General features: G+C 38.5%; 2 protein-coding genes and 1 pseudogene across 3 annotated transcripts; 2 read left to right on the top strand and 1 right to left on the bottom strand.

The window, feature by feature from the left end:
- Nucleotides 1–6,256: 6,256 nt before the first annotated feature.
- On the bottom strand, nt 6,257–9,386 carry LOC117622326. Its single transcript, XM_034352975.1, has 6 exons — nt 9,219–9,386; nt 8,430–8,540; nt 8,114–8,333; nt 7,697–7,811; nt 7,435–7,599; nt 6,257–6,607 (listed from the first exon to the last, which is right to left on the bottom strand). The coding sequence occupies exons 1-6, from the start codon at nt 9,309–9,311 to the stop codon at nt 6,571–6,573; spliced, it is 741 nt and encodes a 246-aa protein (XP_034208866.1). The 5' UTR covers nt 9,312–9,386; the 3' UTR covers nt 6,257–6,570.
- Nucleotides 9,387–12,666: 3,280 nt separating this feature from the next.
- On the top strand, nt 12,667–16,688 carry LOC117621505 (heat stress transcription factor A-4c-like). 2 transcript variants are annotated; one of them, XM_034352030.1, is made up of 2 exons: nt 12,667–13,682; nt 15,335–16,688. In XM_034352030.1, exons 1-2 carry the CDS (start codon nt 13,467–13,469, stop codon nt 16,430–16,432), a joined length of 1,314 nt encoding a protein of 437 aa, XP_034207921.1. In that variant the 5' UTR covers nt 12,667–13,466; the 3' UTR covers nt 16,433–16,688. The 2 variants fall into 2 exon arrangements, with proteins under 2 accessions (XP_034207921.1, XP_034207922.1); XM_034352031.1 differs by lacking the exon at nt 12,667–13,682 and adding an exon at nt 13,719–14,666.
- Nucleotides 16,689–24,807: 8,119 nt separating this feature from the next.
- LOC117621674 lies at nt 24,808–25,361 on the top strand (annotated as a pseudogene).
- Nucleotides 25,362–26,245: the final 884 nt, after the last annotated feature.

Below are 26,245 nucleotides of genomic sequence, written 5' to 3' on the forward strand. Positions count from 1 at the left end.
AAGAAGTACTTCGTCGCGCAAATATATATTAGGTAACGTTATAGTATAATATATACACACATATATATTTCAAATTGGCGATCGAAGCAGTTCATTGTATTCATATGGAGTGTAGGACTGTTGGTGCAAAAAATCATCAACATCGGAGTTCAACTAACCGCTCAATCATCACTTTTTATTTCGAACCGTCGAAAAGTTTTACCCCGTTCCTTAATCTCTGAATGTTTTTTTTGGCCGATTTTTCCTGTCCAAGATCTCGAAATGAAAAAAAACAATTTTGATGGCTGGATGACTGAAACTAGTTTTGTAGACTGCGCGTGCTATCAAAATCATATATTCACCAAAAACTCAAAATTTTGTTCATACATTTGTCAAAATATAACTTAACGGTTATGTGGTATCCCCTAGTGTAAAAATCTTAAATTGAAGATCAAATTCAGTCATTGTATTCATATAGGGTCAACAAATGTTGCTGCAAAAAATGATCAAAATCGGAATTAAAATAACCGTTAAATCATGACTTTTCATTTATAACCGTCGAAATATTTTGTCCCGTTTTCTGATATATGAATGTTTGGTCGTTTTGATTTTTGGCGTATACGATCTCCAAGTATAAAAAAATAAGTTTGCCGGTTGGATCATTGAAACTATTTTAGGGTTTAGGGTTGAGGCCTTACGGCTTAGGGTTTAGGGTTTACATTTTAGGGTTTAGGTTATGCGCGACGAACAAAACTATATCGTCGCGCAAAGTGAAAGTCGTAATGATTGCGCGACGGATAAGGTTTCTTTCGTCGCGCAATCTAGGACACAAAGTCCACCCCTCCATCCCCTTTCAACACTTAGTGAAAATTTCAACCGAATGAAATTGTAAACTGGCGCGACGAATAGGACAACAACGTCGCGCAATCCCTCGAAAACCCAGACACCAAATTTTTGCAGCCAGAAGTGTTTTGCGCGACGAATTTAGAGCCTCCCGTCGCGCAAAAGGTAGAGACCCTTCAGTTTCAGTCTCCCCCTAAACCCTAAGTCCCAAATTTTTGGCGGCCAGAATGTGTTTTGCGTGACGAATGATTGATTTACCGTCGCCCAAGGGTCATCTGCGCGACGCTTTGGTTATTCGTCGCGCAAAAGGCACACGAATCCCAAAATTTTTGGCGGCCAGATTGTGTTTTGCGCGACAGACAAAATTGTGTTCGTCGCGCAATGTTATGAGTGCGCGACGCTTACTGTCTTCGTCGCGCAAAAGGCGCAGACCCTTCAGTTTCAGTCTCCCGCTAAACCCTAAATCCCAAATTTTTGGCGTCCGGAATGTGTTTTGCGCGACGAATAATTGACTCACCGTCGCTCAAGGGTAATCTGCGCGACGCTTTGGTTATTCGTCGCGCAAAAGTCGCACGAATCCCAAAATTTTTGGCCTTCAGAATGTGTTTTGCGCGACAGACAAATTGGTTTTCGTCGCGCAAGATTCAATAATGCCATTATGCGCGACGGAATTGTCGTCGCGCAAGATTCATTAGAACGATTTGGCGCGACGAATTATGTCCTGTGTCGCGCAAACTGTATTAAATCTGCAGAAACGGCCCGAGCCCTCCTTCTTCCCCATTTCTCTGGTTTTTCCTCCTTCCCTCAGCCCTCTCTCCCCGCCGTCACCTCAGCCACCTCCGGTGCCACCGTAGCCTCCTTGCCACCTTGCCACCTTGCCACCTTGCCACCGTAGCCTCCTTGCCACCTTGCCACCTTGCCACCGTAGCCTCCTNTATGTTTGTTATGATTGATTGGCTGGATGGATATGTTGCTGGTTAGCTGATGGTTGGTTAGGATTTTGTGAATTTTCGCTATAGGAAATAGGAATTAAAACCCTAGGTTTTGGCCGAATTAAAACCCTAGGTTTTGGCCGGTTTAAATTTGGTTGCCGTTTGAGTCTTGATTGGATTTCGCCTATTGTGCGATTTCCAGGTTTGATATGTTCGGACCGTTGGATCGAACTGAAACTTACGTAGTTGTACTTTTGTGTTTCTAGGATCGTTTAGGATTCGACCGATCGGTGATCGGAGTCCCGGATACTCCGAAATTCCAAACCCTAGGTCATGCTATGCTTTTAATTAATTAGTTTAAATTCGGAACGAAATTATATGTGCAGATGTTAGATTTGATTAGGCGTGGTAGGTCGATGACGACTGCACCGAGTTCGGATCCCCCTGCTCAGGCGGCATCTTCTGCCACTGCTCCAGCTTTGCTGGACCACGTGGTGGTTGGTCACGAGGCGTCCCAGGCGCCTGCGTCATCTGCGTCATCCGTGGCGCAGCCACCTAGTGCTAGGCGGCGGCACCGGACCACCGACACCATGGACACGACGACATCGACCGACTGTACTGGTGCCTCGGGATCACAGCCAGGTATAACTACACTTTTGTATTGTTAATTTTATTTTGAAATTTGACAATAAATATTATTTAACATTAATACCTTTTTTCTTTGCAGCGAAGAAGAACACTCGAGGACCGTGTCGTCAGCTGAAGCCGGCGAAGGTCACTCGGGTGACAAACAGTCGTATCAGCATCGGATACGACGAGCGCCATCGGGCTGCACCGACGGCGGAGTTGCATAGCTCCTTGGCCCCCGACATTGGCCACGTCGTGCGGACCCATTGCCCGATGCAATGGAAGTCTTGGAGGGTCATGCCTGACGAGATCAAGGCAGAGGTTCGCGGCCAGTTGTCGGTATGTACCTTACGTTTTCATTATTTGTCTTTAAAATTTTGTATATTTCTATTACTTAACGTATCTAATTAATTGATTGCAGACGAACTATAACTTGGAGGATCTCGACGAAGAGTCGTTGACGTACGTCAACAGACTCTTCGCTGAGAGGTACAAGCAGTGGAAAAGCGACTTGCACCACCATTTTCAGGCATATGATGATCCGCAAGTCGCTCTTCAGGAGGGTTGCACGAAGGAGCTTGAGGGGCGGGAGGATAGTTGGGAGTGGCTCTGCGCTCATTTTCAAGCGCCCGAATTTGCTGTATTTTTTCAACTATATTTGTGTAATTATTACTTATTACTTATTAATGTTTATTTTATTTTTGTATTTCATTATTATTTAATTTTTTATATTTTAACTAATTCGTTTCATTTTTGTATAACAGAATAAAGCCCAAGTGAATAAGGGTAATAGGAAGAAGAAGACCCTTCTCCACCATTACGGCTCCAGACCCTTTTCGTACAGGATGGATGCACGTCGTCGGGTAATAATCACAAAATTTTTATTTCATTTTTAATATCATTTTTATGAATTTATTTTTTTCATACTAATATTTTTTTCTTTTGTTCAATTTAGGAGGGGTCCAAGTTCCCAGAGATCGACGTCTTTGGTGACGTTTATGTTCGACCCGGGAATGAGTTGGCCGAGTCCCTTCATATTTAATTTTAATTCGTATGTTACGCATTCAATTTGTATGCATGTTTTAATTTATATTTTATGTTATGTTCAACGGACGACGATGGTGGAGAGGAGCCAGTTGGTTCTTCAGGAGTCCGCCTCCCAGCTTCCTCCCGAGACTCCGATCGAGTCTGTGGCTCCTCCACAGGATTCTGGATTTCAGATCTTGACGGAGACGTTGGATTAGACTCTCGGGAGGAGGCCGGGGACATATTGTCGAGGGATGGGGATGCCCGGCGGAGGGAACCTAGACCTCGTTCATCGGCGCAGTGAAACAGTCAGGTGACTGCTTTGACAGCACAGGTGGCCACTCTTCGGAGCCAGATGTCGGTCATTCTGCAGTCCCTCGCACAGTCCGGCATTCCAGTCCCGTATTTTGATGCGCCGACCTCCCAGCCCGTCCACCCCGAGCATGCCCACCAGACCACTGCCCCTGTGAACGCCCAGACCTCCGAGCCGCATACTGGCGACGACTCGGTTGATTTTGATTCATTATTTGATTAGTGTATTTATTTTCATCATAAACATTTATTTTATTTGTAATACATTTATCTTATTTTATAACAAAATTTTATTCTAATTTATTTTTATTGCAATTTCATTGTTTAATCAATAAAAAAATAACCAATTTTATTTAAAATAAAAAATAAAAAAATTACCCAAAAAAAAAAAAAATGTCAAATTATTTTTGCGCGACGGCAAATTTTTCGTCGCGCAAACCCAAAAGTAACAAAATTAAAAATTAAAAATTCAACTTTTTTTACTTTTAATTCTTCCGCGACGAATACATGCGTCTCGCAAACACGTTTTACGCGACGAAACGTATCCGTCGCTCAAACATGTTTTGCGCGACGAAGGCTATTCGTCGCGCAAATAGGTTTTGCGCGATGAGAAAGTTTTCGTCGCGCAAACAAATGAGCGACGAAAACCTTTCTCATCGCGCTAATTTTTCTGCGGCGAACAGACGTCTCCGCAACAAGTTTTGCGGGACGAATTTTTTTTTGTCGCGCAAATATAAGTGCGCCGAATAAGTATTCGTCGCGCAAATTTTATTCGACGAACAGTTGTTTCGTCTCCATATCTTTGGTGCAACGAAGGTTTACACGTCGCACATTGTTGCGCGACGAAGTGGTTTTCTTGGTCGCGCAAAGGCTTTCTTCACGATCTTTGCGCGACGGACTATGCGCGACGAATTTTTTGTCGCGGTGAAGTTAGTGCGACTAAATGAGACTTTGCGCGACGTTTTTTTATTCGTCGCGCAAAGGTTAAAATGTAGTAGTGTATACAATTCCTATAATATTAATATATATAATATAAAGAAATTTTTTTCGGGGGGCCCTTAAGAATTGGGGGCCCTGTGCGGTGGCACCACTTGCGCCACCCCAAGGCCGCCCCTGCCTAAAACCCAACCCCGTCTGTAGTATGTTACATCAGTGAACGGAATTGGACTTGATTCCTGCTCAAGGATTGATTCATAGACATTAGTAAGCATCGTGTGACATTTACTCAGCTGTCCATATGCCCTCCTGCTTTTGTAAACTGGGATAACAAGTTCCAGAATGCCTGCACAAAAATGAAACAGCTCACCTTGACACGGCTGAGTCAACAGTAAGTTTTGATGCACCATATCCTTCTACCTCAGCTGCAGAAGTCTCAGAGCAGATCTCATTGCTGACCATTGGAGAAATTTTACGTAGAGCAGTTATGTGATCTTTAGAGAAAAAGTAAACTAGTGGCAACTGTTTTACATCAGCTATACAGATCTCAAGTACTGCAGATAGAGAAAAGATTGGTATAATTATGCATCAAGCTATACACGGAAAGTAATTTCAATTTTACATCAGCTCTTCTCATAACTCAGAATAGCCAAAATCTAGCAATTATTGCTTTAAAGTTTTCAACATAACTGCTGCCACATTGGCAGTTAGCGGGGTTTTGACTACAATTAACCCGGTACACGCCCACCATTTTCAACTTTTTGACTTTTTGACTACAAATTATTGACTTTTTCAACTTTCACGTTCCAATTGACTAAAATCATAAATCTCAATTTAAAATTACCCAACAAAAATGGAAAAAAAAAAAGTCCAAAAATTTGTCCAAATTGCACTAGTGTCAGACCCTAAACACATTTAGTCCTTCACAATCTTTTGAACTACAACTAAGAACAAAGTATGGAGAAGAAGGTAACAACAACCAAGAAAATGAGAGGGGGGAGAGAAAATTAGATTGGTTAGTTACAACCAAGGTCTAAAATATCGATGACATCGGAAATATTGTTAGTCCAAAAATACGGAAATTTCAATGGACATATCGGGAAATTATCAATATCAATAATATGGGTGAGACCAGTTTATATTGAAAATATAATATTAATAAATATACATGTATTATATCATAGGTGAATTAGTAATACAACGTGATGGTGTTCCCGTCATCTGAAGACCTCAAAACAAGTTGCTTTCTTATCTCTTAAAGAAAAAAAATTTCTTTTAATTTCGATCCATCCATACACCTACGTCACCCGAGCTGCTCCAAGAAATTGGGTCTTCATGTTGTTTGGCCCTAGACTGCTACATCGATAAGTTTTTTCTTATTCTACAGTTAGGAATATTTTGTTTAAAAAAAAGTTATGATTCAATGAGAATTGAGAACCAATATGAAATATATTGACTTTTTATTATTATTATCTATAGGTTTGTTAAAGGATTACATGAGTATGTGTAGAATCAAATGATTGTCCAAAAAGTACAGAAACATTCATTATCTGGATTCTTGTTTTGTCATAACGGTATAAAAGTAATGCAGGAAACACCAAAACAAACCCAAAAGTTTTAGAACCCATCATTTATAGACCCACGTGGTATTAGGGAGATCCACTTTATATATACCACAGTAATTACATCAGTGAAATTTTAACTGCCACAGGCACAACTGAGGAACTTGATTGAAACCAAGAAGAATAACTGTAATTCAATCAATCCCTTTTTTATTTTTCTTTCTGTAGGAATGATTACTTAATCACTGTTGATTTTGTATACATAAGTACATGTTCGAGATGATGAACATCGTTTATAGGTATAATGTTATTTGCTGATCTGATAATGAGAATGCCTTGGCCACCAATGCTTCTCAAAGTTTAGGAACAATAATTTGTAGGAAACCATCCCTGCACCAGTAAAACCTATCATAATCAGTTTCTTGTGCATAAAGCTAAAAAAAAAAAAAACATTAGAATAACTACTATATGAATTTACCATTAGTTGAAGACTCCATGATCTGCATGCTAAAATCATGCCAATATACAAGGAAAGCTTCTCGAGGCCATTGATTTGGAAAACATAAAATGCAACAAAAATGTATTGCAGATCCTCAAATGTATTGAACATTTGAAATCATATAAATCTGCACATTGTTTTATTGACTGGAGGGGGGAGTTTTAGATGCATGAGCGGGGCAGTGTTTGATTGTCATATGTAATATCCGAATCTAAAGGTCGTTTTGAGAGCCGTTAAAATGCCTGTGTATTTCAAACTCCATTGCTAGTGTATGAAGTACTAATCCCTTAAAGCCAGAAAAAACATACATAGCAATTCAGATGAATGTGGTCACAACATGGAAATATAAGCATAATATTTCAACATTTGATATCTATCGACAGAAGAAAGACTGAAAGTAAGTTCTTAAAGGCTCCCCAAGGCAGAGAGTTCAATTAGAACTTTCCATATTGAACTACTGGTTGACATATCACTAGCATGTAAGAGGAGGTGCCTCTTGGAGTATGAAATATCGCTGATGCAATACAAAAGTCTACTTGTCTCGAACAGCATTTTATGATTTTTCAAGTAAGCCTAAACTTGTTGTTACAAATCTAATTTAATAGACCAGACTAAAGAAAAAGTGTTCCACTGAGGGATAACCAGTGCAGCACATCGAGAAGCAGAAGCATGAAATAAAGGAAATCAAGGAATACGGTTGAATGAAATTCTGACTTACAAAAAATCAGCAGAGACACTGTCCTTGTTCACATTAGGAGGAAGGGGCCACGCAACCTCATAAGGCCCTTGTGAAATCTCTCTTTTATGGTATGTAGGAACAGAATCATTTGAACAACCTGCCACTTTCCAGAACCAGGTGGAGCGTTTACCTTTTACAGTCAACCTGTCACAAATTGGCACCGAGATCAGGTACAATATTCAATTCAAACTTCTAGTGATATTGTTCATGGAGGATATTAACAATTAAAGGCATATCTTACTTTTGATCATCGATCTCCACTCTAATATCTTTGATATTGACACCTGGAATTTCAACTGTTATAACATAGTTGCATTCTGATTCTGCAATATCCATTCTCGGGGACCACTCAATTCCTGCTCCAAAATCAAGAACAAAAAGTTCAAAAAGACTTCTCTAATTCTTGCTTCTTTTTAAGATATAACTCTCCCCCGTCCCCTAAAATTCACACCAAAGATATTGCAAGACTGGTTCTCTAGAAGCCTCCATACACTGATAAGTGCAAAAATATCTAAAGCTTTAAAAAGATTCTTCCTAGTCTTAGAATCATATTCAATGTCAAGACTTGTTCTTTGATATTTGCATGTTGCTACAGGGTTGTATTAGTGAATTGATCAGTACATCACGAGTTCATTTATTCGGACATCAAACTACTAACCATTTGGTTCGGAAGAGTGTACTTTCTTCTTGGCATATAGATGTTTCTCTCCACTTACTGTTCTGCTTGATCTGGCAAACTTAGGCTCGGGAGCAGTTAATATGCTACCTTGCGCCAGGTTTTGGATCATTTCTGCAGTTGGTAAGTTTGGTCCTATCCTCGAAGGTTGAGAGAACAATGGAGCTTCAGAAGTATTGTAAAAGCTTTCATTTGCAGTAACCTGCCAAAATGTTTTAAAATCAAAGACTGCAACACTGAATCATTGCCTAGGGACCTTTATAGATATATGTAATCGAGTGTAGCAAAATACAAGCACCTCTTTAATCGAAGCCTGCCTCATGAACCTAGCTTGAGAAGCAGATGCTCGCCGAGCAAAATGCATTTTATTGTCCCGCCTAGCCACAGAGTTTAAACTACTGCTGCAGTTCTGAGACAAAGAAGACAAGTGGACTGATCATTCAAGCCAACTGAAATTTGCGGGAGAAAACCAAAGGAAATGAATTTTTCAGGAAAACAAACATGTTCTAGAAAGGGAAAGCGAAAAGGAACATGACACACATAATAAAATGTTACCAAATGGTGGCTAAATACATACTTGAGCATTTGAAAATCCAGATTGATTCTAAACTCTAGGTCTTCCTTCCAAACACAATTCCCTTACACCCTCCTTTTGTCTAGTTGTCCACTAAGTACTGTGTGTACTTATGAAAATCAGCTTTGTTATAAAACCACACATTTTTATATATGATGTTTGATTTCAAATGGTGAATAGAATTTTTGTAATGTTTCTCTTGCTTAATTATGAAATTCATGCTCATTTGAATTTACCCATTGATTTGCTTTACTTTTGATTGCGAATATATAAAATACTATACATGAAAAATAATACTATTCAAACAGTAAGTGTCATAATTAATTTATAAATTTCCCACCAAAAAGGGAACTAACTTCTAAATTTATATACGGACAACGGTACAAGAAACGAAGAAATGCCCATCAACCCAAATCATGAAAAGCCAATTGGTGGAATTCGTTCCTGCCGTTTTCTTATTAGATTTTCCCAGGAACCAAACAGAGGGTTAGCAAAGAAAAGTGGAAAACTTACCATGGGGAGTACGTGAGTAGCAGATACATCATCAATGGGTGCAAAGTGAGCAGCAATCGTGTTGATTCTGCGCCTTGCAGTTTGAGCCTCCATTTTTATGGCCTGAACTCCTGAACTTTGCTAAACTTGTGGCGAATAAATTTGGCCGAGGAGATGAATGAAAATCAAGTGACTGAGTAAGTCGAAGTAAGATATCGTTGGAGGAAGGGATAATAGGTGGGGTCCTTTAACAAGGATTCATTAGATGCCACGTTGCAGAAGATGGAAAAAATATCATATTCTCAGATTTTTTTTATGCATGGTCAGAAACAAACAAGAAGATTTTTCATTTTGTAGGACAAAGGAAGAATTTGATACGACTCAAAAATATATTTCACCCTTTGTAATTTCGATTACTCAAAATTTTTTTTTTTTTTCTAAGGATTTTAGGTACTGAAAAGTTTTTTAAAAAGATGTATATGAAAATTTGGTCTAGTTATGTGCAACGCAGTGAGGCTCCCCTTCGGCACTTGGGTCAGGGGCTGAGGCAATGATTGCTGAATGATCTAAGGTAATGATCTGAATTGTACATTTTTGTAGATGCCAAGTCAAATATTGTTCCTGCAAAAATTCACCCAAATATCAGTAATCTTATAGTCATTTGGTTATTATCCTCAATATTTCTATGGTTTATCAAAAATTATTTTATTCATGTATTTATTCGATAAAATGTAGATACCTAAATGATTTCAGATTTGGGTGAATTTTGGTAGGAAGATATGAGAGCCTAAAAATCAAATAGTTCGATCATGAAGTACATTATATATATTTAGAACATTTTTTATTGAGAAAGGTGATAGCATACTAAACTCACACACACTATAAGGATGTTAGGACTCGAATTCAGAACTTTTCCTTGGGAGAGAATTTGGAAAATAAAAATATATATATATATATATATATATATATCTTGATTGCAAGCAATACAGCTTTATTTTTAAAAGCATATTATATATATCATGTCAAAAGACCCCAAAAAAAGAATTAGACGCATTAAAGTATCTTGTACAAATTGATGTTATGTAGTTGTAGTAGTCTAAGAAACTAGTTAAAGTATCTTGTACAAATTGATCACGATTTACGAACAATGCCTCATCCACTTCCAATCTAGTTGATAACATGAATCATATCAAAAAAGGAAAAAAAAACCCAGCGTTCCTCAATATCTTCCATCTTCCAACTTATGTCTGTCTCTGGCCCAATCTTGGTTCTTGTGTAATTTGACCCACCATCCCTTCACCATATTCTTTTCAGCCTTACTGGTACTGCATACATCACCCAATGATTTCTTCTGTTTGCAAAACATATACATTCATGGGCGGAGAATCCTTTCATTAGATACTCTAATGTTCAACCTAAATTTACTATATTTAAAAGCCTTGGATAGCCAAAATCTCCAATGAATTTTGAGCACATGTTGAGATCCAATGATTGCAAACGTATACTGGATATTATCTTTATCCTTTATGGCTTGCTCTTGTTCTAAACTTAATTTGGTTGATTTCTAGGCCTATTTCTTTGCTTCTTCTCTTTTCACTCCTATGGACCAATGCTGGATATCCTCTATATGTTATCTGATGTTTGGATTATTCAGTTTCTAACAAGACCTACTGGTCATTTTGATTGAATTGGTTTGTTTGCCGGTTTTACTTCCCAACTCACGAGTCTTACAATCCACCCCTTTTGGGGCCAGCGTCCTCACTTACACACTTATGATTGAGGTACAGTTCTGATACCATTCTGTCATGACCAACTCCACTAGCAAGATATTGTCCCCCTCACGGTTTTGTTTTTCGGCTCAAACTAATGCTATCTTGCCCAAAAGGCCTCTCTTTGGTGCCAGCAGTGGTGCATTTTCGTCCGACTTACCATTTTTGCTATTTGTTATCGGTGTGCTGTCTTTAATGTGCTTCGGCTTTTCTCCCATATTGTGTGTAAAGTAGCATGGTTCTTCAAATTTGACTAGCTCCTTAGCCGTTTCAACCGTTTTTGAAACTCCGTACTCCTTCATAAAGTAACGTCCTAAGGCCAACGATCAGTTTATTCTTGTCATGCCTTTCAAGAATGGCAAAATCCTCTTGGTGAATTTTGATGTCAAGCACTCCTCGTTGTTGTTTTTCCAAAGGGATCATATTTTCTTTCATTTTCGTGCCTATGAGGTTAACCAATCACCTATCACCAACAGCTAGATTTCCTTTCATCTTTCTTGGGGCCCAGCGTCCTCACTCGCACATTCATGATCAAGGTACAACTTTGATCCCATTTTATCACGACCCAACTCCACTAACAAGATATTGTCCGCTTTGGGTCTCCCTCTTACGGTTTTGTTTTTCGGCTCAAATTAGTGTTATCTTGCCCAAAATGCCTCTCTTTAGTGCCGGCAGTGGTGCATTTTCGTCTGACTTCCCATTTTTGCTCCTTGTTGTCGGTGGCCCTAACATTATCTTCATCTGTTTAATGTCTTCTTTAATGTGCTTCATCTTTTCTCCAATATTGTGTATAAAGCAGCATGGTTCTTCAAATTTGACTATCTCTTTAGTCGTTGCAACCGTTTTTGAAACTCTGTACTCCTTCATAGAGTAACCGATTCCCCCGACCATGATAGCCACCTCCCAGGCACTAAAAAAAATCCCCATAGTCCTAAGGCCATTGATCAGTTTATTCTTGTTTATGGGCCTTTCAAGAATGGCAAAATCCTTTGGGTAAATTTTGATGTCAAGCATTCCTCGTGGTTATGTTTCTGATTTGTTTTCATGTACATCTTATGTAGGGTTTTCTATTCTTGTATAAATTCCTCTCTTGTATTATTTTTACAATCAATCAAACATACAAAGTTTACATATAATTTCTCAGGACAACGAGCTCTTCCCCTTGTTTTTAAGTTCGAATCTCCTTCCCCGTAGATAAGATTAATTTAGAATAATTTAGATTATCGTTTATATCAAAATAACCAAAACAAATTCAAACAGTACAAAATGAAGAAAGAAAAAGAAAACTCAAACAAAGATCCTATCTTTAATAGGATTGGGTTGTGATGGATTGTAATTGGAGTGGATAAGATATGCTAAAAAAAAAGTGTTGGGTTGTGATGGAGGGACACCCACAGTCCTCATTGACTCATTTGCTCTTAATTTGTAGCAATAATTAAACCAGATAATGTAGTAATAAGTGAAAAGATAAAAAGAAAACAAAAAAGGTGTGGTGTGTGTGGAGAAGAAGTATAAAGAGTTAGACTAAAGACCATTTCTCCTCCACTTGTCTTCTCTAAAGTTGAAAGTTGAATGAAAGGCCATGGCAGTCAACGCTGGTTTGCTTTACAGGCATATACACTAGTTTTCCCTGTAATAATAAAATACCAATATTTTCTCCCATTTTTGTCTCCTTTGTTGTCTATACGACCATTCAAACTTCTAAGTCCGTGTCTTTGGAGACTTTCAAACCAAACAAAGAGAGACACTTTGCGTATATATATAAAAATGAAACAAATCCCACGCATCGACTCAATATATTTCAAACGCGATGCTTAAGACTGCTAGAAAATTCAAAGAAAGTGATCCTTTTCCAACTCTTCTCCTTCTTCTCTCTTGCTTTCTCTCCAAGTTGCGCTTCTAGATTGGGTTAGAAAGTCAAAACTTGTGCACAAACAGAGCCAAAAGTTCCTTCGTCCTCCTCACAATCTCTAGCTGCTTTCCTGTGTTTGCATAATCAATCATATAATTCACAACCCACTTGCTGGATTGGGCTAAATCTTTCATTTTCTTTGTTTCTTTGCTTTTTGGTTTCATTTGAGGCAATCCCAGTTTTGGGTTTAGCAGAGGAGAAGCTCTCTTTGATTGGCTTGGAGTTTTGTTGGGTTTTAAATTCCCCCAAAAGCAGATTTGGATGCCAGTTTTGTTTTAAATGAATTTGAGAGATTTCAAACTACATACTCATATTGATAAATTGTGAAAAATAAAATCCAGCTTTCAGATTCTTTGGAGTTGATGCTCTCAGGGTCTACTAGCTGTTAGTTGATTGAGTTTGAGGTAATTTCATAACTTTGTCAATCTTGGATTGTAGATACTGCCTTCCAAGGTTTCTGGGTTTTGAAATTCAGGTTCAAAGAGTTCAGCTTTTCACTAACTTCAGCCAGATTGAAGTTGAGGATATTTGATCCAATTGCCAATCCATATTGAATCTGTGGTTTAAAGTTTGTGGGACTTGTGAATTATGGAGGGGACTCAAGGTGGTTCTAATGCACCAGCGCCTTTTCTTACAAAAACATATGACTTGGTGGATGACCCCTCATCCAACCACGTTGTGTCTTGGAGTGAAACTGGTTGTAGTTTCGTGGTTTGGGATCCCACAGAGTTCGCCAAAGAAATGCTTCCCATGTATTTCAAACACAACAACTTTTCAAGCTTCGTGAGGCAGCTGAATACATATGTGAGTTCTTTAGTGTTTCTTTACTTTTGGAGCTTATTGATTTATTTTCAATTTTCTGTCTTCGTGTCTTGTTTTTGTTTTTATTTCCTTGGGAAATTATCCATTTAGATATAACATGTCATTTTCTTTTGTGCTTGATTTTTGGTGTCATGGGTTAAACTCAAACAAATGATAGAGTAGTCACATTACAAACTTCAGAAATGATTAGTATTTCTGCAGATTATATGTTTTGTTTGAACTTTCTCGTAAAGTTTTGTGCTTGTACACGCTTTATTGCCGTCCAAGTTCCAACTAGGAATGTTTATTTTGCTTCATAAATCTATCTGTTTATCTGGTCTGTTGGAGTATTTCTGACTTGCAAGCATGCTAGTGTTGTTTTGGTTTGTTTATAACCAAAATTTCTGGATGCTTGTAGTTGTTTGTCTGTCAGAACTAATCTTGATTAGCAGGTGGTCCTAAGAACTTGGTGGAGTTCATAGAATCAAAATGGAAAAGCGTTTAGTTTATGAGAAGACTGGAATATGACCGCTACCATTAGCCCTTCTAGCTCTGAGCCACGAAAACTTTTTCAACATATACCAAACAGGCAAATAATTCTTAGATTGAGAACAAGAGTAAATGGGGTCTGAACTGTGAAGCTGACAAATGGACAAACCTTGTCTTGGAGAAAGGCTCTCTGAAGATGATGGAGAATTCCATAAACACTTCATTTGATTGGCAATCGCAAAGCAGTGGTTTTTTATTCGGTACCTTTTGGATCAACTGTGATAGTTCATGGCTCTTATTATTGAGGATGCTGTTCAACCTGAAAAGGACATGATTTGAAACTTGATCAATGAGGTTATTTAAAAGGCTTGTATAGCAGTGTTTATTTAGCTTGTGCTGAGAGACATTGAGTAGGTTGGTTTGCAGTTGGCATACATGGTTGGGCCTCACTGGAAAGGTTTTCAAGACATGCTACCATGTTGGGGCCGGATTTCTGAGGTAGATTATAGATTAGGTATCTTTGTGGTTTGTAGGTCCTTGTGTTTCCTATGTTGTGTTACTATTAAAAATTCAGGGGTACTGTCTTATTTTAGAGTCGTATGGTCACCGCTGCTAAGAGGAGTTCAATAATTGGGGTTATTGCCCTGGTTTGCTGAGATTTGTTGGAGGGATTTTCAGGGTGATGGAGAAAGTATACTTAAGCTATAGAAAGATTATACGTTCTCTCCCATCCAAAAAGGGAGGTGGGCTGAAGTCAAAGAGTTTGTTGAAATTAGTTTTCCTATACTACCTGAATTTTTCCCTTCAATTCCCAAAACCTGAATTAGATTCTGTCTGAACTTACCTTTATTTTCTATTTAATTAAAGGAAAAAGGGTTTTAGTTGCAATTGATTAGGCTAATGCTACTGTATGGTTGAGAGATTAGAGAGCTTATCCAGGGAGAATTTAAACAATTACTCAAGCGATTTTCGAAGCTTAAAATAGTTTATAATGGTCTTAACCTGTGTGCTTGATTTTATGTAAAAGCCAGCCGTCTAGTATTGTCTAATCTACCACCATCGGTTCATTTTTTTTGTTTTTCTGTGTTTGCACCTGCATTTTGTTTTTCGGTTATTAATGTGTGTATGGTTCTTAATTGTTGAAAGTTTGTGTTCTGTATGAGCAGGGGTTTAGGAAGATTGATCCTGAACAATGGGAGTTTGCAAATGAGGAATTCTTAAGAGGAGGAAGACATCTGCTGAAGAAAATTCACCGCCGCAAGCCAATTCATAGTCATTCGATGCAGAATCATGAGTATTCTTCAGTTCCTTTAAGTGAGACAGAAAGAGAAGAATATGAGAAGAAAATCAATAGACTGAATCATGATAAAAGCTTGCTTGAGTTAGAGCTACAAAGGCATCAAAGAGAGAATCAAGAGTTTGACTATCAAATACAGATATTACAAGAACAACTGCAGAAAATGGAACATCAGCAGAAACAGTATACAACCTTCTTGGCTCAACTACTGCAGAAACCAGGATTAGCTTCTATACTTATGCAAAAATCAGAAATCCATAACAAAAAGAGAAGATTGTTGACATCTAGCCACTTTCCTGATGATTTCAAGATGGAAATTTTGAATTTGAATACTCTGAACGAAAACCTGGGTACAATTTCAACTCCCATAATAAAGTTGGACCAGCTTGAGAAGATGGAGTCTTCCTTCAACTTTTGGGAAGATTTTCTACATGGGATCGGGGAAGCAATGCCTGAAGAAGTAAATGATATTGGCTCGTTATCTCAGGCCTCTCCCATCATTGTTACAGAAATACAAGACCCTGGCATGAATAGCAGGCCTTGCTCACCTAGATCGCGTTTATCTTCGCCAAATTCAATGAATGTTTCATCCCCAGAGGTGGTTGGGTCTGCAAATTTTCTTGACATCCTTGCTATAACATCAACATGCCACAATGTTGATTTCAGGCCAAAATCTTCAGGGATTGATATGAACTCTAAGCCCGATAGTGCTCCTGCGGCTGAGGCCTTGAAAGAAATGGTACAGGAAATGAAAAATGCCGAGCCTGCAGCGGCGAATGATATGTTTTGGGAACAATGCCTGACAGAGACCCCTGGTTTAGATGATGCGCAGGAAGTACAGTCAGAAAGAGGGGATAGTGATGGCGGAGTGAGCGATACCAATCCAGCTATTCAGAAAAAGCTTTGGTGGAACACAGATGTAGATAACTTCACAAACCAAATAGGGCGCCTCACTCCAGCTAGTTGACCGGTGAACACTTGACGTTTCAATGTTCAGATTTATACTATATAAACTTTAAGTTGGAATTACTTAGTCCTGTATTTTCTAGATATTCCAATTTTTCTTTAGCTCATTCTTGTGGTGCATATTTATTCTTTCTGATATAGCTTGGACTTAGAGATACGATAAGCTAGAGACACAAACTTCTTCACTATTGTATGTAAATGATATCAGGTTTCCAGGAGTTTCTATTGCTGATATATATATACCTTTCCTTCTTTTATAATTTGAATGTAACTTCACTATAGTGCTACATTTAACTTATTTAGACCTTGCTAGCTTGGAATTGGTTTCCATTGACAATTTATGAGGAATCAAGAGGCTTTCCTTAAGCTATGGTTCCGATGAAAAAAGACGATAATTTTTCCATGTATATATGTCGTTCAATATGGTCACGTTTGATTTAGAATATTTTTCCTTGTATATATGGTTCAACATAATCGTGTTTAATTTAGAATTTTAGAAGGTTCTTCACTGCATAAGGTTGGTGAGGGTTCTGTGCAGTGCACCATCAGAAGGTAGATGCTCATGACATGCATGCTTACCATAATAAGAACAAAATGAGAGTAGAGTAGCTAGCTCTTCTAATGGAACATTTGTGGTCAATTACATATAGAATAATCACAACAGAATGAAAATTGTGTTGAAGCAATTGAAAAAAACAAAGTTATACATCGTGATACTTGTAATGCAGAGACAGACATGGATCCATACAAACACAAGAACAAAGCATCAGTTCCTGTACTCTCAATCTCATCCCATTGCCATTGGGATCCTCCATCATGCCCAGAAGCACACACCACATCTTATGATCCAGCTCAAAAGATTCTGAAGATCTCCCCGTGACGATTCGACAAACAAGGTAAGGAAAAGTGAGTGCACATGGTCTTGTAGCTTCTGTACAAATAATAGTCGCAGGGTCACTGTTAACATAAATTGATATAAGCTTAACAACATTCTCAGTAACAGCAAGAAACTGGCCTTTATGATAAATTACATCCATTAATAACGTGATCGTCCTCTTATCTATGTGAGTCGAAGTGTTAACCCCTGCCTTAAAATCAATAGAAAACAAACAAGGGTCAGCCGACAGTACAACCTTTTTAATTTGGAAAGCCCATGAATGACCACCACCCACCCGTTCTTCTTTGACTGCAGCTGGCAGAGGAATGGGACGCCTGGTGAAAGGGTTAAATAAGGTAAGGACCAAGTCCTCAGTATCCTTACAAGTCAACCAACCCCCACTAGTAGTGTTTTTACTTTTAATTGGTGCCCGTGAAGATTCAAATAAGTGGTTGGAAAAAAAAAAACTAAAAAAAGAAAAAAAAAAATATCCATGCAGAGACGCCTATTTTATCATTCATCCAAAAAAGTCAAAAAAGTTTAGAACTTTCACATTATTAAATATGAGCATCGTCACATGCTTTAACTTATTCATGTTTTTATATTTATTTATCATAAATTAGTATATTGATATTAAAAAGCTTGTAAGAATTTCATGTCCAGAAAGTACTATTGTGTGTGGCCTGCCCTCTAGTAGAAAGCCTTGGATCCCTAGATTGTGTTACTCATATATTATTCCCTGAAATCCCTTCAACTGCAATGACTTCAAATTATTTCTAAGACTGCAGTCTGCAGTGATAAGAAATTGTTTGTAGGAAATGGCCTGGAGGTAATATCATATGTAACAGATTAGAATCTCCAAATCTTATAACAAGTAAAGAATTCTGAGCCTCTGCATTAATTTGCAATATTGATTAAAATGTGAAATTCTTTGGTAATTCTCCTATTATTTTTATTTTTTTTGGACCCACAACATAACAATACAATAGCTTGAAGCTTAGTAGAACCTACCACTTTTATGTTGAAGAATATGAGTCCCACATCGGAAACTTCATTAAATAAAATACAAAATATAATGAATGGTTCCACTCTAAGGCTTTAAAACCTCACACCTACTGGCAGGGATAGGCCCATGATTTCAAACTTGACTGGGCTAAATTTACCTTACATATAAACATACTAAGTAGATAGAAAACTTGACCAGTACGATGTAATTTCATGGCTATAATTTCTTTTTGGGTTGGAAAAAAACCGCCACCTGGGATGTAGCTGAGGCTAGCCATGCTTATGGTCTGTCTCTGCCTACTGGGCTTTGTAGGTGGTTAAATTGGGGACAATACCGGTGTTGCTAGTAGTGGGCCGATAGCTCGTCTCTCTGAAATTTAACATGGTATCAAAATGGGGTTATTGTTTGGGCTTGAATTACTAGGTTTTTACCCTTACCCAACATGTGGTGTTCACATGTTGGGCTTGAATATTTACCTTTACCCCTTACCCAATACATAGTATTCACTTGTTGGGCTTGAATGTCTGACTTCGATGTGGTGGTCCCACATTAGGGGGCGTGTTGAAGAATATGAGTCCCACAACAGAAACTTTACTGAATAAAATACAAAATATAATGAATGGTTCCACTATTAATATCCTCAAGGCCTTTTTGTGATAAAACCCCACATTTATTGAGCTTTATAGGTGGTTAAGTTGGGGATAATATCGATGTTGCTATTAGTGGGTCATTAGGCCATCTCTCTGCAGGCTTTTGTGCACTTTTTTTAAGTATCTTCAGTAGCAATATGAATATCAACGCCACCAAACCCAATCCAACTCTACGCTTCAACATTGCCCATCTCCCCTGAAGAGCAGAGTTGGATACAGGTTCATGAAAATACAGTTCCATCTTCACAAAATTCACATCCATAGTAACCAAAAACTGTTTAGTGGGAGGATGATAGCAACAATACCCTTTTGATGAGGAGAGTAGCCATTGAAAATGCACCGCAAAGCAATCGGGTCAAGTTTATCCTTTTTATTTTTATGGAGATGCATAAACGCCACACAACCAAAGACACGTGGCGGCAAGGTTTAGATGGAAGACAGTGAAGTATGCTTCTCCAACTCATCTAATGTGGCCTGAAACGCAAGGACAAGAGAATGCATATGGTTCAAGAGATAAACAATTGCAGAAATTGCATTATCCCAATAACTACAAGAAACACATCCACCATTGTCAGATCTCAGAATCTTAATTTTAGTAAAAAACTGATTCTACACCATCTTAAGAAAGTTATGGAACATGACAGAAACTTCACCCTTTGTTCTCATTAATATAGCCAGGTCATGCGAGTACAGTCATTGGTAAAGGTAACAAACCATTTGAGGCCAGTAAAAGTTGTAATGAGAGAAGGGCCCCATACATCGAAATGGATTAATTCAACAGGAAAACCACATTTATTGAAACTCAAAGGAAAAATAACTCTATGACTCTTGACCAGAATGTAAGTATTACACTGAAAATCCTTATCACTAAAACCATAAAATAAATACAACATCAAACGCCGCAAATACCCAAAAGAGGGATGACCCAATCTAGAATGCCATAACCAAATATGCCTTTTTTGTCGTCAACAAAGCCCTTGGTAAAATTCTTTCGGCCTTGGCTGATGTTGCCATCTCTCCTCCTTTGTGAGGATATCTTAAAGAATGAAGAAACATGGATACATTAGCACCAAATAGTTAAGTTGTTCCATTACTTGCTCGACGTGCAATAAATTATTAGAGAGAGACAGCACAAGCAATGGTGTAAGGAGAGAGACAGAGTGAGTTCTTTTGTGCCAACCCCTATGACTGGACTAGAAACACCATTTTCATTGGCCACACTGCTTAAATGTGGTATGATAGTTAAAATCTTCTTGATCAAATGTCATATGATCTATGGCCCCTGAATCAATGATCCATTCATAATCGGTATGTAAACTAGAAGATTGAAATGTTGACCCGCATTACCTTAGGAACTCAAACTAGAAGGCATACTTTCCTAAGTAGGATTAGACGGTAGGAGGGAATGATATGGCTGAACAGTTGTAGCAAAACCAGGCGGTGCATAAGGGGTCCAGCTAGCGGAGGTGGAGCTACTACTAGAAGCAGTAGGTGCGGCACCTACATGAGGGCCACCAGCCGTCGGAACATTGTCGGTGAGTGCAACATCTCAAACTCTGTCTTGATGCTTCTTCTGATATTTCAAAGCGTTCCACTAATCAGGATACCCGTTGAGTTTGAAGCACTTATCTTTGTTATGTTTGGTACTATTGTAGTGAGTGCAATGGAAAGGACCGGGGTTTGAGGTCTGGGAAGATTTCCAAGGCTTAGGGTTTTGATACCATGTAGTAAAATTGGTGTTTGGGCCTAAATTTTGCACACCCAACCCAAAACTATTGGCCCACAATGATAAACAATTTCAGGCTCCATGTTTGAAGAAATTAATTATCAGCCTAAAATTGAAGAGGCCCATGCCATTTTTAAATAGCCACCAAAGTTTACCTTGTGTTTGGGCCAAAACTCTGCACGCCAGCCCATTTTTGTTAAGAGACCCATGAACAAAACATTTGGGCTTTTCTACAGGGATCATGAGTCAAAAACCAAAATGCTGAAATAAGCCCAGACCCTTTTAGTAGATTGTGAATTTAGCCCAATTCTAAATAAACACCATTAAACCATTTTGTTAGAAAACTCACTCTACCCAAGGAGGAAGAAAGTCAGCAAAAAACTTTCTAAAAAGGTTTCTCTCAAGAAATCCCCACGTGACTTTCTGACCTTGGAAAAAGTCAAAACTTTCAACTAACACAGGGGAGGTGATGGGAGTGAATGAAGATAGGTATTACAGGAAGACTTCTCCATTTTTCGTAGCCAAAAGAAGATTAAAATCCCTTTCTATATACAGAAATTTTTTGCACCAAAGCAGGTGTTATTTCCAAGAGATAAGCAGACTACATTTTCTGAGAGATAAGTAGAGAGCAAGGGAGTTGTTCATCAGGAAAAGCAAATTGACCATCATGGTAGATTGCATTCTTACAAAGGGCGGTTAGAGGATAAGAAGGGATTAGTTTTTCTTTCAAGGAAAAGCAGGAAAAAGACTACTATAGGAACTGACTGTTGATGGCTTTTCTTTGCTAGAATAGATAACTTCCCTTTTTTTTTTTGTGGCATTCAAAAAGAAAGATCTTTTGAAAAGATTTGCCTCCCATTATTCAAAGATTAAAAACCCCACTCCAGCATTTCCTATAAAATAAGAGAGAGGGTGAACAGATAAAGGATAGCCAAAAAATCAATTAACACAAAAACTCTCAAAGTCATAACTGACAAACTCGAAATGATCAATTGATCTCAAAAGCCTTCAAACACTAGAGAAACCAAAGCTCATTGAGCCACAAGAAACAAGTCAGCTAGAATTCGAAACTCTGATTTCAGTTCAGTTCAGAGAAATAGTTTTACAAAGCGAGATTTCTTTCGTTACAAATTTGGTTCAGCACAAGCCAAGTGAACCAGAGTTTGGGTTCTCGCAACATGAAGACCTCAACAAATTTATAGAAAGCCCTGATAAAGCAGAACATGTACTATAGTGCAGCTCCAACTCAATGATCGTCAAATCCAGCCACTTCTGCCCCTTTCAGACTGAAGAGGCTCCAATTTTGTCCGTTCAAAAAGCCTTTCAGGACTTAAAATAGATTAAAGCTCTGCCAAACTCAAATGTTGGTATCAATTTACAGCTAAAACTTGTCAGTTGAAGGTGTTGATAATCCAATCCAGCACAAACACACTCAGTCCAGTCCGAATCAGAAGCAGCTACCCATGCAGAAAGTGAAGTCCAACGTTCTGTTGTCTTTTATAGAGTTGGCTTTTTTTCTTTCTGAGCTTTGTAATAAGTAGTTCTGCCTAAAGAGTTTACTTTCTTTTCATTTATTCTAGCCAGAATTGCTAGTTTTGTACTATGAAAAATTGTGAAAGTCCTCACCAGTTTCCTCACCAGTTTAAGGCAGGAAAAGAACTTACTTGGGAGATATTCATTACCCAAATTCACAGTCGCTTGTTCAGAATCAGTAACTTGGGACACAAGTTATCTATTTTTAAGAAGTCTGCTAGGATTTTTATTGCTAACAGTGAAACGCTCATACACAAAAAAGAGTTGGCTGATTGACCAATCAATGGTTTTCAAGTCAATAGGCAACTTCACCCTACCTTCACAGGATCAGGTCAAAAATGGGAAAACAATTGGCAAGAATCAATTTGATACCAATCGGTGCAACGAAAGCTTCACGGTGAACAATAACAACTGGTACTACAGTTGTATCTAGATTGATAGCGAAGTCACCCATATGGTATGGAGTCAAGGTCACAAGATGAACAACGTTCGAGTAGATGACGGCACGACAACCCTGTAGCACAGGTTGTAGGTAGGAAATGGTAGATGAAGGCATGACAACCTTGTAGCATGGGTTGTAGGTTGACATGGGTAGGTATGCGACACACGCACAAAACATTTTCCATAGGGAAACCCTAGGATTTCCGCTCCGATATCATGTAGAAAATAATATTGGAGTAATTTCTAAAAATATATATTACACTCTAAAAGGAGGTATTTATAGTACAATGGTGTAAACCCTAATAGAGTAAAACAAGGAATGTAAATAGTCATAATCACAAGAGATATTCCTAATTATAAGATATCTGGACAAAAAGGATAGAAATAAAATAGGAAAATAATGTATGGGATCATGAAGCCAAGTTTTTGCCCATTCTGTCTTGAGAAAAGATCTCTAGAAATGTGAGGGCAAAGTTTCTTTCAATTTTGTCAAGAGACCAAATTTCCAGATATCTCGCCAACATAAAATACACGCTAACACAACCTTATATCTTTCACCACACCCAAAGTCCTAAAATGGTTCAAAAGCATATGGATTGCGTCCATATATTTATCTTTAAAGATGAACCTATATATCATCTTTGTGAAACCAAATTAAAATTGATCAATACATCACGAAAGCTCCAAGTATTTTCCTGTGGGCTGAGAACCTATTCTTAGGTATACTGATCAAAGTAAATTCCAGTATGTATATATAGCAAGTTGTTAAGTTTGGTAAATTAAATGAGATTTTTTTTTTCCTTATTAAGAAGTAAGAAGAAACCAATATTGTACATCATTATTCAATGTAAGGATCAATGTGAATATGAGCTATATGAGAAGTCTTCGGGCTTAGGGTTTAGGGTTCTGCTCTCAATCTTAATATGAGCTAGACACAACCACTCTCAACCACCCATATAATTAATGTAAATTCATATGAACTACATTATCATCAATTCTAAACGTGGTTACAAATATGGTACTGAAATTGTGTACGTTTAGCATTTCTCATATCATAAATTAGCTACACTAAATGATGCATGCATGTATGCAAAGAGTTTGTCAGATAATCATGAGAACTTTACTCCTCTCTTACAAAAACCTAGGTTCCAAGTTCCAAGTTTCTTTTTTCCTCTTCATTTTCTCCTTTCTTGTTTCAGACGGATATAAGTTCAATGTAAAGGTGTCAAATAGGCCATGTTGGGCTGGTTAGGCCCGTTTAGAGTCAACCCATTTAATCAATAGGATATACCGAGCCCGTACATTTATGAAAATCCTCAATCCCAGCCCGAGCCCATGTGGGCCTAATTACCTCATCCCAGTCTACCCAATGATACGGGTCGTGCCATTTGGGCCTTATTTAAGCTGGTCGTACTCGTGCTGTGCTCGGGCCTGCCAAATCCGTTTAACACCTCTAGTCCACTGTGAACTTTACAATAGGTGTGGCAAGTTCAGGAACTTTACAGTTTAGTCTCTCGAAGTTCAACTGAAGCTGAGTATCATGCATTAGCCAATACCGCAGCTGAAATAGTTTGAATTTGTCAAGTTCTTGCTGATTTGCCTGTTTATCTACCATAATTTCCTCTCTTATACTGTGTGTTGGCCTTAAGATCTAACCCTGTCTATCACTCTCGCATCAAACATATAGACATTGACTTCCATTTTGTCGGGGAATGAGTCCAACGTAAATTTTTTCTTGTTCAATATCTTCCTACTGAAGATCAAATTGCTAATATCTTAATTAAAGTTGTTCATGGTCCAGTCTTCAATAAACATTACAACAATCTCATATTAGGATCCTACTCTGCAATTGAGGGGAATGTTTACCTGTTGATTAGAATGATGGAATACCACGTGTCAATGGTTAATTGAATAGATGTGTTTACACATGAGATTGTTAGAATTGTTAAAACAATCATATGTATTATAGTTAGCCAGCTGTTAGTAGATGTAGTTGGTTAGCATAGTTACTTAGTAAGCTACCACTGCTATTGTGTTGTAATAGTTGGAAAGTTAACCAGAAAATCCTCTTATTCATTCTCTACAATTTCTCTAAATTCTTCTTTGTTCTCTTTTCTTCTTCTTCATCTTCCTCTTTATAATCATGTCCTCATATATTGTTAACAATAATAATCAATCTCTGATGCCATGCTTAACAAAATAGTGGGGAGACTTGCCCTTCAAAGTTGATGACTTAGAGGACATGATTGTCTACAACTCCCTCACCGACGCTCTTAGTTTCGGTTGGTTACCCGATCACAGCTTGTATGAATATGTCAAGCCCAAGCCCCTCCTCTACGATCCCTTTGATCACCATCATGAGCTCCCAAACTTTTTCACCCAATTCCATCAACACCATCATCCTAACAATGTTCCCATCAAAATGCCCTTTGATCACGATGATCTGAAGCACATGCAAGTTCAAGTACAAGATGTCGATGTAGTTGATCAAAATAAGGCACCAAAGTTTGGTGGCGCGAGGGAGGCATTATAGAAGGGTGAGGCAGAGGCCGTGGGGGGAGTTCATGGTTGAGAAACGGGCTCGGCTAAGAATAGAGCCAAAGTTTTGGCTCGAGACCTACTAGACCTCTGAAATCGGCCCTCGCTTATGACCGAGTTGCCTACCTCATGCTTGGCTCCCACACCATATTCGCTTGAATAAGCTGCCGCCTATTCGATTGGCTTGATCATTGGAGGATAGCTTCTCCCCTTCTCCTTTTAGCTAGGTAGAGCTTCTCCTAAGGTAATAAAATACTATAAAAATTGGTTTTTTTATTTTTTATAAAGCTTCTTAGATATAGGTCCATTTTAATCAAGATGTAAAAGGTGTCAAATGGGCTGTGCAGGGCCTGCTCAGCCCATTTAATAAACCGATCTTGCCGGGCTCGTCCATTTGTGAAAATCATCAATTCTGGCTCGAGTCCACAACCTTAGCCCATATGGGCTCTGGCCGTGCTCATGTCGTGCCGGTGACTGGACTAGCAACACCATTTACATTAGCCACGCTCCTTATGGGTTGTGTTATGATATTTTAAATTTCCTTTATCGAAGTTCATTTGATTTGTGGCCTTTGAATCAATAATCCATCCATAATCGGTATGTAAGCTAGAAGAGTTAAATGTTTGACATGTATTAACTTGAGAACTCAAACCAAAAGGCATACTTTCCTTAGTCGGATTAGACGACATGAGGGAATGATGGGTCTCAACAGTTGCAACAAAACCACGTGGTGCATAAAGGGTCCGGCTGGTGGCTGTGGCGCTGCTACCTAGAGCAGTACGTGCGGCTCCTGCAAAAGTGCCACTGGCCAGCAGAACAGTTTTGGTTAGTGCAGCATGTCCAACTCTGTCTTGCTGCTTCTTCCGTTGTTTCAATGTGTCCCACCAATCGGGATACCTATTGAATTTGAAGCACTTATCTCTGTTATGTTTGGTACTGTTGCAGTGAGTGCAATGGAAAGGAACGAGGTCTGAGGTCTGGGAAGATTCTAGGCTTAAGTTATTGATACCATGTAGTAAATTTGGCACCATTCAATTTGATAC

Source organism: Prunus dulcis, chromosome 3 (genome assembly GCF_902201215.1).
Source record: "Prunus dulcis chromosome 3, ALMONDv2, whole genome shotgun sequence".
NCBI classification, from domain to species: domain Eukaryota; kingdom Viridiplantae; phylum Streptophyta; class Magnoliopsida; order Rosales; family Rosaceae; genus Prunus; species Prunus dulcis.